Source organism: Manis pentadactyla, chromosome X, assembly GCF_030020395.1.
Source record: "Manis pentadactyla isolate mManPen7 chromosome X, mManPen7.hap1, whole genome shotgun sequence".
In the NCBI taxonomy this organism is placed as follows: domain Eukaryota; kingdom Metazoa; phylum Chordata; class Mammalia; order Pholidota; family Manidae; genus Manis; species Manis pentadactyla.
In genome coordinates this window covers 140,702,016-140,716,292 of record NC_080038.1, presented here as the reverse complement: position 1 = coordinate 140,716,292, position 14,277 = coordinate 140,702,016, and the positions used below count along the sequence as shown (strand labels likewise).

The window sequence follows — 14,277 nt, the reverse complement described above, 5'->3', positions numbered from 1 at the left end:
AGATATCATTTATCCTTACCTAAGTCTCTTCTTTCTGATGTTGGCTGGGGAAGATAAGGGGCAAGGTGACTTTTTTTGTCCCTAAAGTAGGAAGACAGTCCCTTGTCTTTTTATCTTTCATTCATTCAGGAGATAGTTGAGTTCCTATTAGCTACCAGGCTGCGTCAGAGTGCTGGGAGTACAGTGGTAGATGAGCTTGTTTCCTACTGAGCGCCACCCCCCACCTTTTTATCCATTTCCTGATTTTGAAGTTTGAGTGTTAATCATTGTTTCATTGTCTTCTAGGTGATGAAAGAACCGTGGTTTTTGTTGGAACTAAGAAAAGAGCAGATTTTATTGCCACTTTTCTTTGTCAAGTGAAAATATCAACAACAAGTATTCATGGGTAAGTAGATTGATATGATTTCCTAGTCGGGAGGGGACTTCTATTTGTCATTTGTTCAAAAGCATCAATGTATATAACTAATATGACATAATCCTAGGATTAGGGTTCAGAAGCTTCAAGATCTAAACTTGCCCTTCATCTTCATTTTAAGTTTCTGTAAGGACTAAATGGTGGGAATGGATGGGGGCAAGTTCTTAGACTCATTATGAGTAGTGATACCTTCTCAACAGATCTCACTTAACACCCTCTTGTCCTTACATCTAAATTTGTCCTTTACTCACTCTTATCTTTCTGTTTCCTGACAGTTTTGTATTGGCACGCTTAAAAATGTCATATTAACACAACTTTATTGACACTTTACTAATGGATCTAAGATAGTCACTGAACAGGTAGAAGTTTGAGATTAGTACTTAAAAAAACCTTCTGTTTGTGAAGCATTCTCATCATGAAGCGTGTATTTTTTGTTAAGACTAGAAAGAGATTATTAATAGGTAAGCTTTGATGTTTGTCATATATCAGTCTGCATTTTGGCTCTCTGCATTGCCTGTATGGAGATCATTGTTCCACCCTCAGAGTGTCATTCTGAGAATTAAATAAAATGATGGCTTGAAAGGAATTAGTATAACACCTGACATATAAGAGAGAGACATTGATATTAAATGCTGCAATTCTCACTATTATTAAAAAGAAATTAATGTGAACTTTACTGGTTCTCTGTAATATTTTTTTCAAGTACTGTCCATATGCATGGTCTCTTTTCTTTCCAGTGACCGGCAGCAGCGAGAGAGAGAGCAGAGTCTAGAGGATTTTCGCTGTGGAAGGTGCCCGGTTCTTGTTGCTACCTCAGTAGTGGGCAGAGGGCTGGATATTGAAAATGTTCAACATGTTATCAATTTTGATCTTCCTTCTACCATTGAGGAGTATGTCCATCGAATTGGACGTACTGGTCGTTGTGGAAAGACTGGCAGAGCTATTTCCTTTTTTGATCCTGAATCAGATAACCATTTGGCACAGCCTCTGGTGAAAGTATTGTCAGATGTAAGTTCCAAATTTTTAAAACTGAAGTGATGGTGTTCTTTATCATTAAAAGTAGACATTTTATATATACATATATTCAGGAAGAGTAATCTGTGCCATCCTTGAGATTTTCTTAAGCATGGTATAGTATATGAAGTAAATTCTCTTTTTTAAGGCTCAACAGGATGTTCCTGCATGGTTGGAAGAAATTGCCTGTAGTACACGTTCGGGCCCCAGTGGTAGTACAAGAGGAAATGTGTTTGCATCAGTTGATACTAGAAAGGTTAGTTGAGGGGAAGAATTCGGAACTTGGCTTACAGTTTCTCTTTGTGAATGTCGTACTTAATAATGGGAAGTAACTAAACATTCAATAATTTAAGTCATTATTTTCTTACCTAGAAGATTCCTGTAGTATTTCTAAAATTCTGTGTACATGTATATTTTTGGTCTTAAAGGTGAGGAATTGACTTTGAAGTTTATGCTCAAATATCCTCTTTTCCTAGGTTTGCTGGCATTTCAAATTCTGATTTCGGATCTTACAAATTTTCCGTAGGAATTCTTTAGTTTTGGAATTGTGACTACATTATTAATCAAGATAAAAGACTTGAGATAATGAATTACACATCTTTTCTGATGTGTCAGTTTATAGGCATCACCACTTTTATACAGAGATAATGGGCATATTAGTCATTGAATATTTATGCTTAATCACTGAAGTGTAGAGCTTTTAAGTTCTTTTACTTGTCAAAACTATTGGATTAAAAAAGTTTTTTCCTGAAATATTTCGTGCACAGTTCAAACCTCCAAGGTTATATGGGCCTTTTTTCAGATGGACTGAATTTAGTGAGAAGAACGTTTTATATATATGTATATGTGTTTGGGGAACACATGGTAGAAAGCTTGAGTCCCTGCTCTCTGGGCATTGTAATTTTAGAGATGTCATAAAATTAAATGATTCCTTCTTCCTTTTTTTAAGAATTACCAGGGCAAGAGACTTTCAACACAACAGGGTTTTCTTCATTACAACCTCCCAATCCAGGAGGTGGCGAGTCATGGGATTAAAGCTGAAACAGCCTTCAAGTTTGTGGCACAGTTTTGATGCGGAGAAGACAATAGTTTTGATTTTTGAGCTTTTAACAGAACTGTGAAACCTGACACTTGTATCTCTTCTCTTCTGTTCTTACTCCCACCCTTAAAGAAATATATATCCTGACTAGTTATGTGAAATGCTGAAAGTTACAGCGTTGCAGTTACTGATATAAATGGTGTTACCTGGAAAGATTAAAGCATTATAGATGTCTTGCTTATTTCTAGAGTATTCTTCAGAAGTTTTAGACACGTTTCATGTCTAAATGCTAAGTCTTAGTATAGTGTTTATGGATCCTATTACAAGCAATAGCATATATACATTTTTGGTTAAAAATTATTAGGTCTCATTTTTACTCAAAAGGAAACCTTAAAGCTAGATAGAGTGTTTCACTAAAATATGGTAACGTGATTGTCATGAAGCAGTGAAAGACATAAGCCTGTTAAGACAATTTTGATTCTAGATCATCCGATATGTGATAAAAATGGTGAAATGTTTGCTATGTGAGCTCTGTACTCAATGATATAACAAATGCTTGTTTTCATAATATGTAGACTTTCATTGAAAATAAAGGATGAAACACTCTTCCCCTTAAGTTTTCCAGTAGCACTTTTAATTCTTCTTTATTACCTATCATAGTTCTATATTTTAAATTTTGTTGCATCGGGAAACCGATGAAGTGAACAAAAAAGTCTAAACCTAAATATTATGGTATAATGTACATTAATACATATCTTAAATAATGAAAATCATTCTTTAAACTCAGACTCTTATCAATAAGAAACAATGCTGCTCACTCTTGCCATCATTATTTCATATTTTAAGATTAATGGAGAGTCTTTTTTTCATTTACCATTACATATCTTCAACTTAACATATCTACTAGAATGTAAGAAGTTCTTAAGTCATTAAATGAATGAACCAAAACACTAAGACATAAGTGAGGTGTAAATATTGGGGAGACAAAAAATGATCAGTGTTATATATATGTCAGTGTTCACTTAAAAAAAATCCAAAACATCTTGTCCCCAACATGTATCTTATTATAGGAATTTGCTTCGTAAATGAAACATCACATATGAAAAGATGTTGTTGGGATTAGTTAGATAACCAACCCTATGTTATATTCAAAATTCTGTGTGAATTATCAAAATTAAAACTATAAAACAATTAAATATTAAGCCTTTAAAGTCTGTTGTTAAGCTGACTTTAAACTCAAACATCATAAATCATGAAGGAGATGAACAGATTTGATCACGAAAGGATTTAGTTGCTTATATCAAAAGTGAATAGCAGATGAGGAATACTACTGTCACTGCCATGGATTATCAATGTGTAGTTCTTTATATGTGTGTGTGTAGGATAGCAATAGGTGAATGCTTAAAGAACAGACAATTCAGAAAGAGGAGTTCAACTAATAAAAATATGGGAAATATTTAACTTGATCTCCATAAACTCATTTTTGGGAAAGGCTGAATGAAGGTGTTTGTGCATATGTGCTATCTATGTGTCTTAATTTTCTCCTCCATTTTGTTTATAAAGAACATTTATAGGACATTTCTGTCTTCTTTTTTTTTTCTTCATATCTTCAAAGAGCAGCTTGGTCATAGCTGGCCTGATTGCTCTGAAAATATTTTTGAATTTGATTTGTCCAATTATCATAATAGCATTACTGAATCAAATGTAAAAAGGGAAAGGTAATAATACATAATCCTATCATTTCAAACCAACTGTAAATCTCCCTATGTTCAATTACCTCATTTCTAGGTATAGATACGAATTATTTGTAAAATCATCAAAGTAAGAGATACACATATGATTGCTGTTGTACATCCCACACTTCAACTGCCTTTAACTGTTTCTGGTGGTTGCCATCACGTATTTTATTTTTGTCTCACCAAGTTTAGACTTCTTTTGACTTGATGTACCGTTGGTAAGGATTTAACTCACCTCACTCTTAGTTGCTCGGTAACTTTAAGTAATCTAGTTGGAAGTATGTTTTGTGAGCTGATAAAGGCACCTTTCTCCTTCCTTCTGTTACAGATTTTCACATTGCAACTTCTGCAAAGTAAACATTTTCATTCTATTTTATAAAGTCTCCCTGGTTATATTGCAACTTCTGTACAAAGTTAACCTTTTCATTCTATTTTATAAAGTCTCCCTGGTTAGATCAATTCTAAAATTGATAATCAATAGTAGGGTTTACATTATGTAAATATTGCTTGCTAAATGGGCCAATGAACCAATTCTGATTACCTATACTGTTTTTCCAATTTTATGACCTCTTTGTTTCCAGGGAGAATTATGTATGTCGGGGTCAAATGAAATGAAAACTGATCAAAACTATTCCGTATACCAATTTGCTTTATTTAAACTGGGATCATATTCTTTTAGCAGTTTGTTCACCTTATAGTTTTCTTTTCTTTTTTCTTTCTTTTCTGGAAGAATAAACATGCTCTTTCACCATGTTATTAATTTTTAGATTCAAAGTTAGTATTCTCTGGAAGCATGATCTCAAAAGATACTGGTGTTCTGAACAACTGAGTGGGCCTTTTAATTCAGGCTAGTACTTGGTGTGTTTTGCAGATCATCCTTTTCTGGTCCTGGAGGTGTTATATATTATTTCTTTGATAATTTTTTCCAAGTTTTCTCTGTTCTTTATGGAACTTCTAATTGATGCTAGAACTGCAGAATTCCATATATCATGTCTCATGTTTTTCATCTTTTTGCTTGTTATGTTCTGGAGGGATTTTTACTGTCTTTTGTTGTTTCATTTTTTTTTCCAGCAATTGTTTATTTCCGAGAGCTATCTTATTTTCTTTTTTTCCCAATGTTGCTAAATAGTGAAATTTCTGCTTTTTAATCATTTTTTACATTAAGCATTTTGAATTTTCTATGTAAATCTTAATATTATATGCAAATGACAGAAGTTGCCTCTTTCAATCTTTGCAAGTAATTTATTTCTCTTAAATGATGTCTTTGGCTAGATCCTCTAGTGTTGTGTTAAATAGTGACATCAGTGCTTTGTTTTTTACCTTCTAAATTTTCTCCAATAAATATGTACATTTTTGTTTCCTTTTGTAAGGTTAGGGGGAGTTCCCTTCTACTCCTAGTTTGCTAAGATTTCTTTAAATCATAAATGGGTGTTGATACTTATCAGCTGTTTTCTTCTACACCTTTTCAGAAAATCACGTAGTTTTTCTCCTTCAGACCATTAATGGAATTATATTTTTATGCATTCCAACATTAAAACATCCTTGCACTCCTGAAACAAAGCCTACTTAATACATTCTTGGATTCAGCACACACACACACACACACACACGCGTAAGGTTTTTATATTTATATCCTTAAGTTAAATTAACCGCTAAGATTCTTTTCTTGCACTGTCTTCTCCTGGTTGTGGTACCTACAGCATACTAGCTTCATAAAAGCAATGGGCAGCTTTTCTACCCTACTTTCTGGAACAGTTTGTGTAACATTAGGGGTATCCATTTTTGAAATTTCAGAAATATTCACCTTAAAAATTGGGGTCTGACCCTGAGGATAATGAAGGGGAAAGCAAATAGTGCAACTAGAAGCCCTTACCCTAACCACTCTGCCATCTTGTAGGCCCTGGCCATCTACATTTCTAACCCCCTCATTTCTTCCCCCACAAACACAGATCACCGAGTCCTACTGATGCCACTTGCTCTGACAGCCTTCAAATGGATTTACAGTTGACCCTTAAACAATCCAGGACGTTAGGGGCAATGACATCCCCTGTCCCCCACCCTGCAAAGTCAAAAATCTGTGTATAACATTTGACTCCCAGAAACTTAACTACTAATAGCATTTATTCAGAAGACTTACCAGCAAAATAGCTGATTAACACATTATTTTGTATGTTATACTCATTATATGCCAGTCTTACAATAAAGTAAGCTAGAGAAAAGGAAATCTTTTTTCAAACAGTTGCAGATCTCAAAAAATTTTTCCAATGTGTTCATTGAAAAGAATGCCCATATTAGTGAACCTGCGTAGTTCAAACCCGTGCTCTTCACAGGTCAACTGTACTTTTATCCCCAGTGCCACTGTCCTAGTCCAGGACACCATATTTTCTCACCCGCATTAACCCAATAACCTCATTATTGGTTCCCTTGACCCCAGTGTTGCTCACTTCCAATTCTCCGTACAACAGCCAGAGTAACCTCTCAGGCTATAAATCTAACCACATCATTCCTTGGCTTAAAACCCTTCATTGGTTCCCTTCTGTCCACGGAATAAAATCCAACTCTTCAATGTAGGTTATAAAGGTCTGCTGATCCAACATTTAATTCAAAGTAGCTGCCACTCTGAACAACTTGCAGGGCTCCAAGTACTCCATGTGCTTGGGCCTTCACGCCCGAAACATTCCTCCCACCACGCGGTGATTACATAACAGAAGCCTGCTGACCCTTCTCACCTCCAGAAGGCAGATCCTTTCCCAGTGTCGTGATTAACGACAAGACAGCTCAGCTGGTGGCCTTCCTGCTCCTCAAGTACCTTTCCAGGGACTCAACCACGAGCGCGGAGATGCTGGAGGTGCTGGGCCTGGATCACCAGGACCAGTTCCCTGTGATCTTCAGCTGCGTCTCCGAGTGCTTGCAGCTGGCCTTTGGCATGGACATGGAGGAAGTGGATCCCAGCGACCACTCCTACAACCTGGTCATAGCCCTGGACATCACCTACCGCGGGCAGCTGCACAATGAGGAGACCCTGCCCAAGAGCAGCCTCCTGCTGTTGCTCCTGAGCATTATCTTCCTGGAAGGAGGCTCAGTCCCTGAGGAAAAGATGTGGGAAATGCTGGGTGTCTTAGGGGTATTTCCTGGGAGGGAGCACATCATCTTCGGGGACCCCAGGGAGCTCATCATCGGGGTCTGGGTGAAGGAGCAGTACCTGGAGTACCAGCAGGTGCCCAACAGCAATCCTGCTCGCTTCCACCTGCTCTGGGGCCCCAGGGCCCACGTGGAGACCGACGTGGTGGAAGTCCTGGAGTTTTGGCCCAAGGTTAAAGATAGCACCGCTAATGCCTGTCTTCCCTGGTTTAAGGAGGATGTGGGAAATCAGGGAGGGCCAGGCCAGGCTAGCATTGCCGCCGCAGACGATGCTGCCGCCATGGCCAGTGCAAGTCCTAAAGTCCCCTGGCTTCTGCCCTGAGTGACGTCAATGCACCCTGTCCCCTCTGTGTTGTCAAAGGCCAGTCAGTGAATGAAGTGGTGGAAGGCCAGGCCAGGGCAATTTATCTTCTTTTATTTTTTGTATTTTCAGATGTTACTTGTTTTAGGAAGTTTCTTACCATCAGCATTGAATTTTAGATTGACATTGCACACATATTTATTGCTGTTTATCTGGTTGATTAAAAATAGCTTTACTATTTTGTAAAACAAGATGGAAAAACCTATCATACTCTTTGTAGCTTGTAACTTCCCATGACATTAGAATAAGAATTTCCTTGGGAATGGGAACAAATTTAGCAATGAAATAGAGAAATTAATTTAAATGGTTAATTTTTGTATTCTCTCATAATTATTAGTCTATAGTTGTAATAAAAAAAGATATGTATCTAGATTTTCTTAGCTTGTTCAAGTATGTAGAAGAAATTAAATAGTAATAAATGACATTCCTGCTCCCTGGCTCATTTACTCTCCCAAATTCCCCGAGCCTCTGCTCACTGGAAGGCCCTGTGTAGCAGTGGGCCACTGGGTAAGCAGGACACCCCCACTCCACGCACCCACCTAAGAGCGATAGTCTAGGAGCTGCTGCCCTATAAGGAAGGTGAGAGGTGTGCCCCAGGACCCCAGAACCTTTAGGAAAGGAAGGGGTGAGCAGGCGCGGCTGCAGGGGAGGGCGTGCAGTCCCCATGCCCCAATCTGGGCCGTCTGCGGCTTTGGGCGCTGCCATTTCTCCTGTGGGATCCAGTGCAGCAAGGCTGGATGTGAGCAGAGCCAGACTGGCGGATGGCGAGCTTAGGGGTGAGAGGCAAGGCTGAAATGCAACATTGCTCTGATTAGTCCCTTTCAGGTCTCGGGCAAAGTCGGTGAGGTCTCCTCGGGGGCAGCAAGGGGGGCGCCCTGGGCTCTCGCCCCAGTGCCATTGAAGACAGCGCCCGCCACCCTAGGTGTTGCATAGACATCATCTGCAAGCATTTGCAGAGGCACAAGGGTCCCGCCCCTTGAAGTGATGCCCAGAAGTCAGTGGTGGGCCATCTTCTCCCTGGCCTGGGAGGGCGAGTACTGACTCCCTGGAAACGACACTATTATCGGTGGTCCTGAGTTCCCTTTAACCAATGGTAAGCAAGGGTAGAGGTCCATGGAGATGAGATGAATGAAAATAGGTGATTTGAAGGAAGAGAAGCTGCCCGAGAGGGAAGAAGTGGGAGTTGGACTTCTGTTCTGGGAGCCTGTAGGATGTTGCTCCAGCTGGGGAAGCGACCCGGTCCGCAAAGTGAGTAAAATATCCTCTGGGAGGAAGGTGGGCAGAGCTGCAATTTGGGGTGAGTGCATGTTCAGTGGCCAGTTGAGCTGCAGCTTCCCCAAGGTGTCACGGGAAGAAATCCTTTCCCGAGGAGCAGGTGTGAGAGGCTGGGGTCCCAAGAAGACAAGAAAGCACCACCCCTAGGTAAAGAGCCCATCTGTGCCGGGGTCCGTGTGTTCAGCTCGGGCACAAGTGTGTGGGCCCACAGCAGTGACTCTCAGCTTAAGAGTGTGACCTTGTGTGGAAAGCAGGGCCTGCTGAGCTATTAGAGGTTATTGCCCTGGGAAGTGCAATAGGGGCCCTGGAGGGAAGGGGGCGTCCCCTCCCTGCTGAGATGCAGACAATGATGTGAATCTTAGCTGTGAGCCTGGACTTGAACGACTGCCACAGAAGGTGGGTGTGTGTGTCCTAACAAACGGGCACAGCTGCGTGTGCAGGGCGTCTACTCTGCAATGGTGAATAGCATGGATGCCAAGTGCTCGTGCACATCCGTCTGGGCTCTCACCTGGCCTTGCGGGTTCACTGCACTGGCAGTCCGCTCGTACTTAGGGGGTGCCAGGTGACAACTCCTTGCCACTCCAGTTTGAGCAGAAGCGTTGTCACAGCCCTTACTACAAGACGCACCCCAGGGGCCCTGCATTAATTCTCACGCCATGAGGCCATGGAATGCAGGGCCCACTGGTTCCCGCATGCCCGGGGCTGCAGTCGTGGCCATTGGACCCTTAGACGTGACATGCTCGGGCAGGGGTGGACGCCTTCAACACAGGAGCCCCCGCACAGGAAGCTGGCTGCAAGGACTCCTTCAGGGGCCTGCCCCCTTCGGCTCCCGAGTTACCGGGAGGCACCTGGCTGGAATCAGAGTCCTGCTGCTCTGCAGCCCAGCCTTCCCGTGAACTCTCTATGCCTCCCTTTGCTGACCTGTAAACTGAGCACAGGGACAGGTTGAGGTGCTGTTGCGATGTTACACGGGGTGTGCCCCATGCCTAACGCCTGGCCCACGCCCACTGGTCTGTAGGCACAGCTACCGATCCTGTGTGCCTCAGGCGCACCTTCCTGGGTATGGTGAGGACTCTGCACAAGTGTGTATGTTCTGGCCCCCGTGCCACCTCCCGCCATGCACCCAAAATTCAATCCCCCACATCTCCCTTTCTTCCCCCCACTGCCCCACCTCTCCACACCCCAGCACCACACCACGTCCACTAGGGACCTGGGGAGGCAGAGCCCTGGGCCTCGTGAGCCGAGTCAGTTGGGATAAGGCGGGCCTTAACGGAGGCCCAGAGGGAGGAGCTAGGACCCCCGGGATCCTTGTGTGCTTATCCTGGAAGCCTCCAGGGGGCAGTCTGACCCGGCTTCCGGATGTGATGTTATTAGTCTTCCTCCCGGGAGGCCTGAGGGACGAGACATCACGGCCTCGGTGTTGGACGCCGGATTCAGGTCACCCGCAAGGACTCCAGGTAGAACCGCGGGGAGGCTTGAGGGCCCCCGCCCAAGAATCCAGGGGGGCCATGCCGTCTCTCAAAGAGGCCCTGGGAGCGTCCTCAGGCTGGGCAACACCTCCCACATGCCGCACCCATGTCCCCGCCCGCCATTTTGAATCGTGAGAGGGAAGGACTTGGTCTGAGGAGGGAACCCAGGTGGGCTGAGGGCGGGGGCACAGACCCACCGGGGGTCAACGGGATGCCAGGAGGGAGGGCCGAGGGCGTCCCCGGAGCCCACCTCAGGCCCTGCCTTCCACCGTCCTGGGTACTCCTGGGCCTAGTGACCTGTTGGGACGGCCGCAGACGTCACCCAGGAGTGTCTCAAGGCAGGGAGGGTCTTGGTCTGAGGGGACAGGCCCCCATCAACATTCACAGGATCACAGGCCGTGCCCGCATTGTGGTGAGGACCCTGAGGGAGGAGGGGAAGCGGCCCCAGAAGAGCCGCCCCTGCCTGTCAGCCATTGGAAATTTCATTTACTTGCATAAGATTCTTACAAGATCTACTATTTTACTTATAATTAAAAGCTTTTAGAAAATGTTTAGAAAGCACCTTGCCCCGGTGCAACCATATCCCCAGCACTATGACTCACAAAAGTAAACCTTCAACATGCACTCAGTCAGTAAGACCTCCCTGAACCAAGTTCTGTGCCAAGCCAGGGATTTAAAAGTAGAAAAGAGAGGCCAGGAAAGGAACACTGAGACAAATGCAACCTGCCTCCCTGATGTATCTGTCTGTGGTGGATCCATCTGTGCTTGTATCCTAGAAGGGAAAATTATACAATAAGAACAACTCATTTAGGATGAAAGGCATGACTTACATACTCAGGAATTTATCACCCTTTGGCTGAACGTCTGCCTAGAATACTAAAAATTCATCACTGGATAGCCAGGCAGAGTAGGAAGAGATCTGATTTAAAAGAAAATAACACCAACAAAATAAAGACTAAATTTCCTCCAGTCTGTCAAAGCCCCTCCAATTCTCTTTGGTCTCTCAAAATTATATGCACATTCCCAGTTCTTCCAAGTTCCCAGTGAGTAGCACCCAATGTAACTTATAACTTCTGAAAATGAGACCTCTCCACAGCATTTCTCTCCCTGTCGGCACATGCAGCTCCCATGTCATCATAGGCATACTTGCATTACTAGACAGAACTAATCACAAATCTCCCTTCGGGAAGGAACTGGTCATTATTATTGGGCTCAAATAAGTGTGTGTATTCTCTTTGATGGTCAGCTCAGGTCTACTCTGAGACTTACCCAGCTAATACCTGCTCACATTTAGACAGGTTTCACCAGAGAATTCTTCATATCTCCAGGGAGAACTTCCCAGGTCCATTTCTGCTCTCTCCAGTAGCCAGGCTGTTCTAGTAACTTCTCTCTCCCAGTTTCCTGTCTTTTATGAGAAAATATTGACTTTAGCTCTAAAAATGACAATGTGTCCCTCCTTCCATCACATAATGATACGGGAATATGACTCCTTCACACCTCCTGGCACAAGATTACTGGTAAAAGAGGCCTGTTGTCAACCCAAAGGGATGATCATAAAATAAAACTCTCTAATTTATGTTGCAAGTCACAAGTGTTGACAAGAACCCTGAAATATGGGCGATGATGAGCACATGAAAAGGTATTATAGGAACATGAGCATGGGAAGCATTGCTGATGATTGGGAAAGGTCAACAAAGAAAGAGGAAAGATATTCACAAAATAAGGGAAAAGTATACAGAGAGGCACGTTTGCGAGTAACACATAATCCAGTTTGCTGGATAAATAAACATTTCAGACAAGAAGATAAAAGATAGGTTGGGGTCACATGATTAGAAGATTTGAAAGACCGGGAATTGAATTTGGACTTTAAACCATTCTGGTAACCTGAAAAAAAACAGAATTTATAATCATCATCATTTTATGGTGAAAATGTTATATTGTAAGGTACAAAAGGTCTAAGATTTACTCTTGGTTCTGTCTCTAGCTAGCTGTGTGAACCTGAGCAATTTATTTAACTCAGTTTACCCCACATATGTGTGAAGGAGTTAAACTGAATGTTCTTTAAAGGATGAAGACTTCCTTATTTTGGCAGTAACAATCCCTGGCCTGCCTAGCAGTTCCATACCAAAGCACTCTGGAGGGAAGACTTGAACCACATGCACCCACTTACACTTCGGGAAAATTACTCAATCCTCCATTCAGTGAAGAAATTTATTGAGATGATGTACTGTCCATCCGTGACTGCTAAAGAAACCTGTATCATCTAATGATGAACCAAGACCCTCTTTGGTGAATATGAATAGGCAACCAAGAATCACCAGACATTTGAAGAAAACCATGGTAATGAAAGGAAGACGCAAGATGAAAAAATTGAACAACTTCCTCCCAAGACAAAGAATTTTTTTTTAAAAGATTTAAAACGGATTCATTTAATAACTTCAAAGAAAGTCAACAGGACATCAAAACAATAAAAGAGAACTCTCTGCTATTAAAATGTATCAATCTGATCTTTGTTGTTAAAACTTAAAACTCAAAATGAAAGAAAATTGAGGGAAAAAAAGGATTGCTAAAGATTAAATTAGTGATTTGGAAGACATAGCCATGATATTCTCCCAGAAATCCTAAGATAAAGCTTCAGGTCAAAAGATGTTTTTGGTGAAGTCATCAAATATTTAAAGAGGAAGTATTATGCAACCTCTTCCTGCAAAGAAAGAATGAATACTTCAACCCATGTTATTAGGCCAACATAATCTCCACATCAAAACCTGATAAAAATAAGAAAAAAATTACAGATGATTTTTACTCATAAATATGATGTAAAAATCCTAAGTAAAAGATTAGCAAACTGAATAAAGAAATATATTTTTGAAAGATCATGATAAAGTTGGGTCTATTTAAGAAACGCCAGGGTGCTTAAAGTTTTTAAAATTAATGTAATTCATCACATTAGCAAAATAAAGGAGGAAAAATCACACAACACTCAATAGTTGGAGAAAAAGTGTCCCATTAATAAAATGAAACCTTAAAGACCAGGAATGGAACCTTCTTAATCTGAAGAATAGCTAAAAACATATCTACAGTAAATATCATACTTAATATAATCTTAGTACTTTTCCCTCTAAGACCAAGAGTGAGCCAGTTATCTAAAAAAAGATAATTTTTAAAATAAAAAGCTAATGACAACATAGTTGAGACAACTATCTCAACTATTAGTCACATTGTACTAAAGGTCTTAGCCAATAAAAAGAAGGAGAAAAGGAGTACAATTAGAAAAGAAATAAAATAATCATTTTCAAACAGTGTAAGTGTGTATATAGAAAATCCAAAAGAATCTATAAATTATTAGAATTAATAAATTTAGCATGATTCCTGTTTTTCTATATATCAGCCATGAACAATTAGAAAATAAAATTTTTAAATACTATTTACAATGGCATAAAAACAATAGTAGATTGTAATCAATCTACCAAAAGTTGTCCTCACTTAGCTCTGGAATGAAGGCTGGACTGGACTTGCCTAACAAACTGAAAAAAAAGGCTTGAGCAGGTAAAAAATTGTCTAAGTAACTTAACTTTGTCCCAGAGTAAAGTACAAACACATTTAAAGGAATGCAGAAACAATCCAACACACAGCAATTTACAACACAATGTTTGGCATCCAACGAAAAATTACCAGGCATGCAAAGAAATAGGAAAATATGGTCCATAATGAGGAGAAAAAAAATCAATCCACAGAAAAAGAACCATTAATAACACAGATAGAATTAGTAGACAGAGATGATAAAACAGCAGTTATAAATACATGTCATACATACAAGAAGGTAGAGG

General features: G+C 41.0%; 1 protein-coding gene across 1 annotated transcript in view; it reads left to right on the top strand.

Annotated features, from left to right (window-relative positions):
* Positions 1–10,556: 10,556 nt before the first annotated feature.
* LOC130681826 (histone-lysine N-methyltransferase PRDM9-like) overlaps positions 10,557–14,277 on the top strand; it is a 49,043-nt gene continuing 45,322 nt past the window's right edge. Inside the window, 1 exon segment of the mRNA XM_057495403.1 lies at positions 10,557–10,915. Within this exon segment, the coding sequence (XP_057351386.1) occupies positions 10,557–10,915 (359 nt within the window).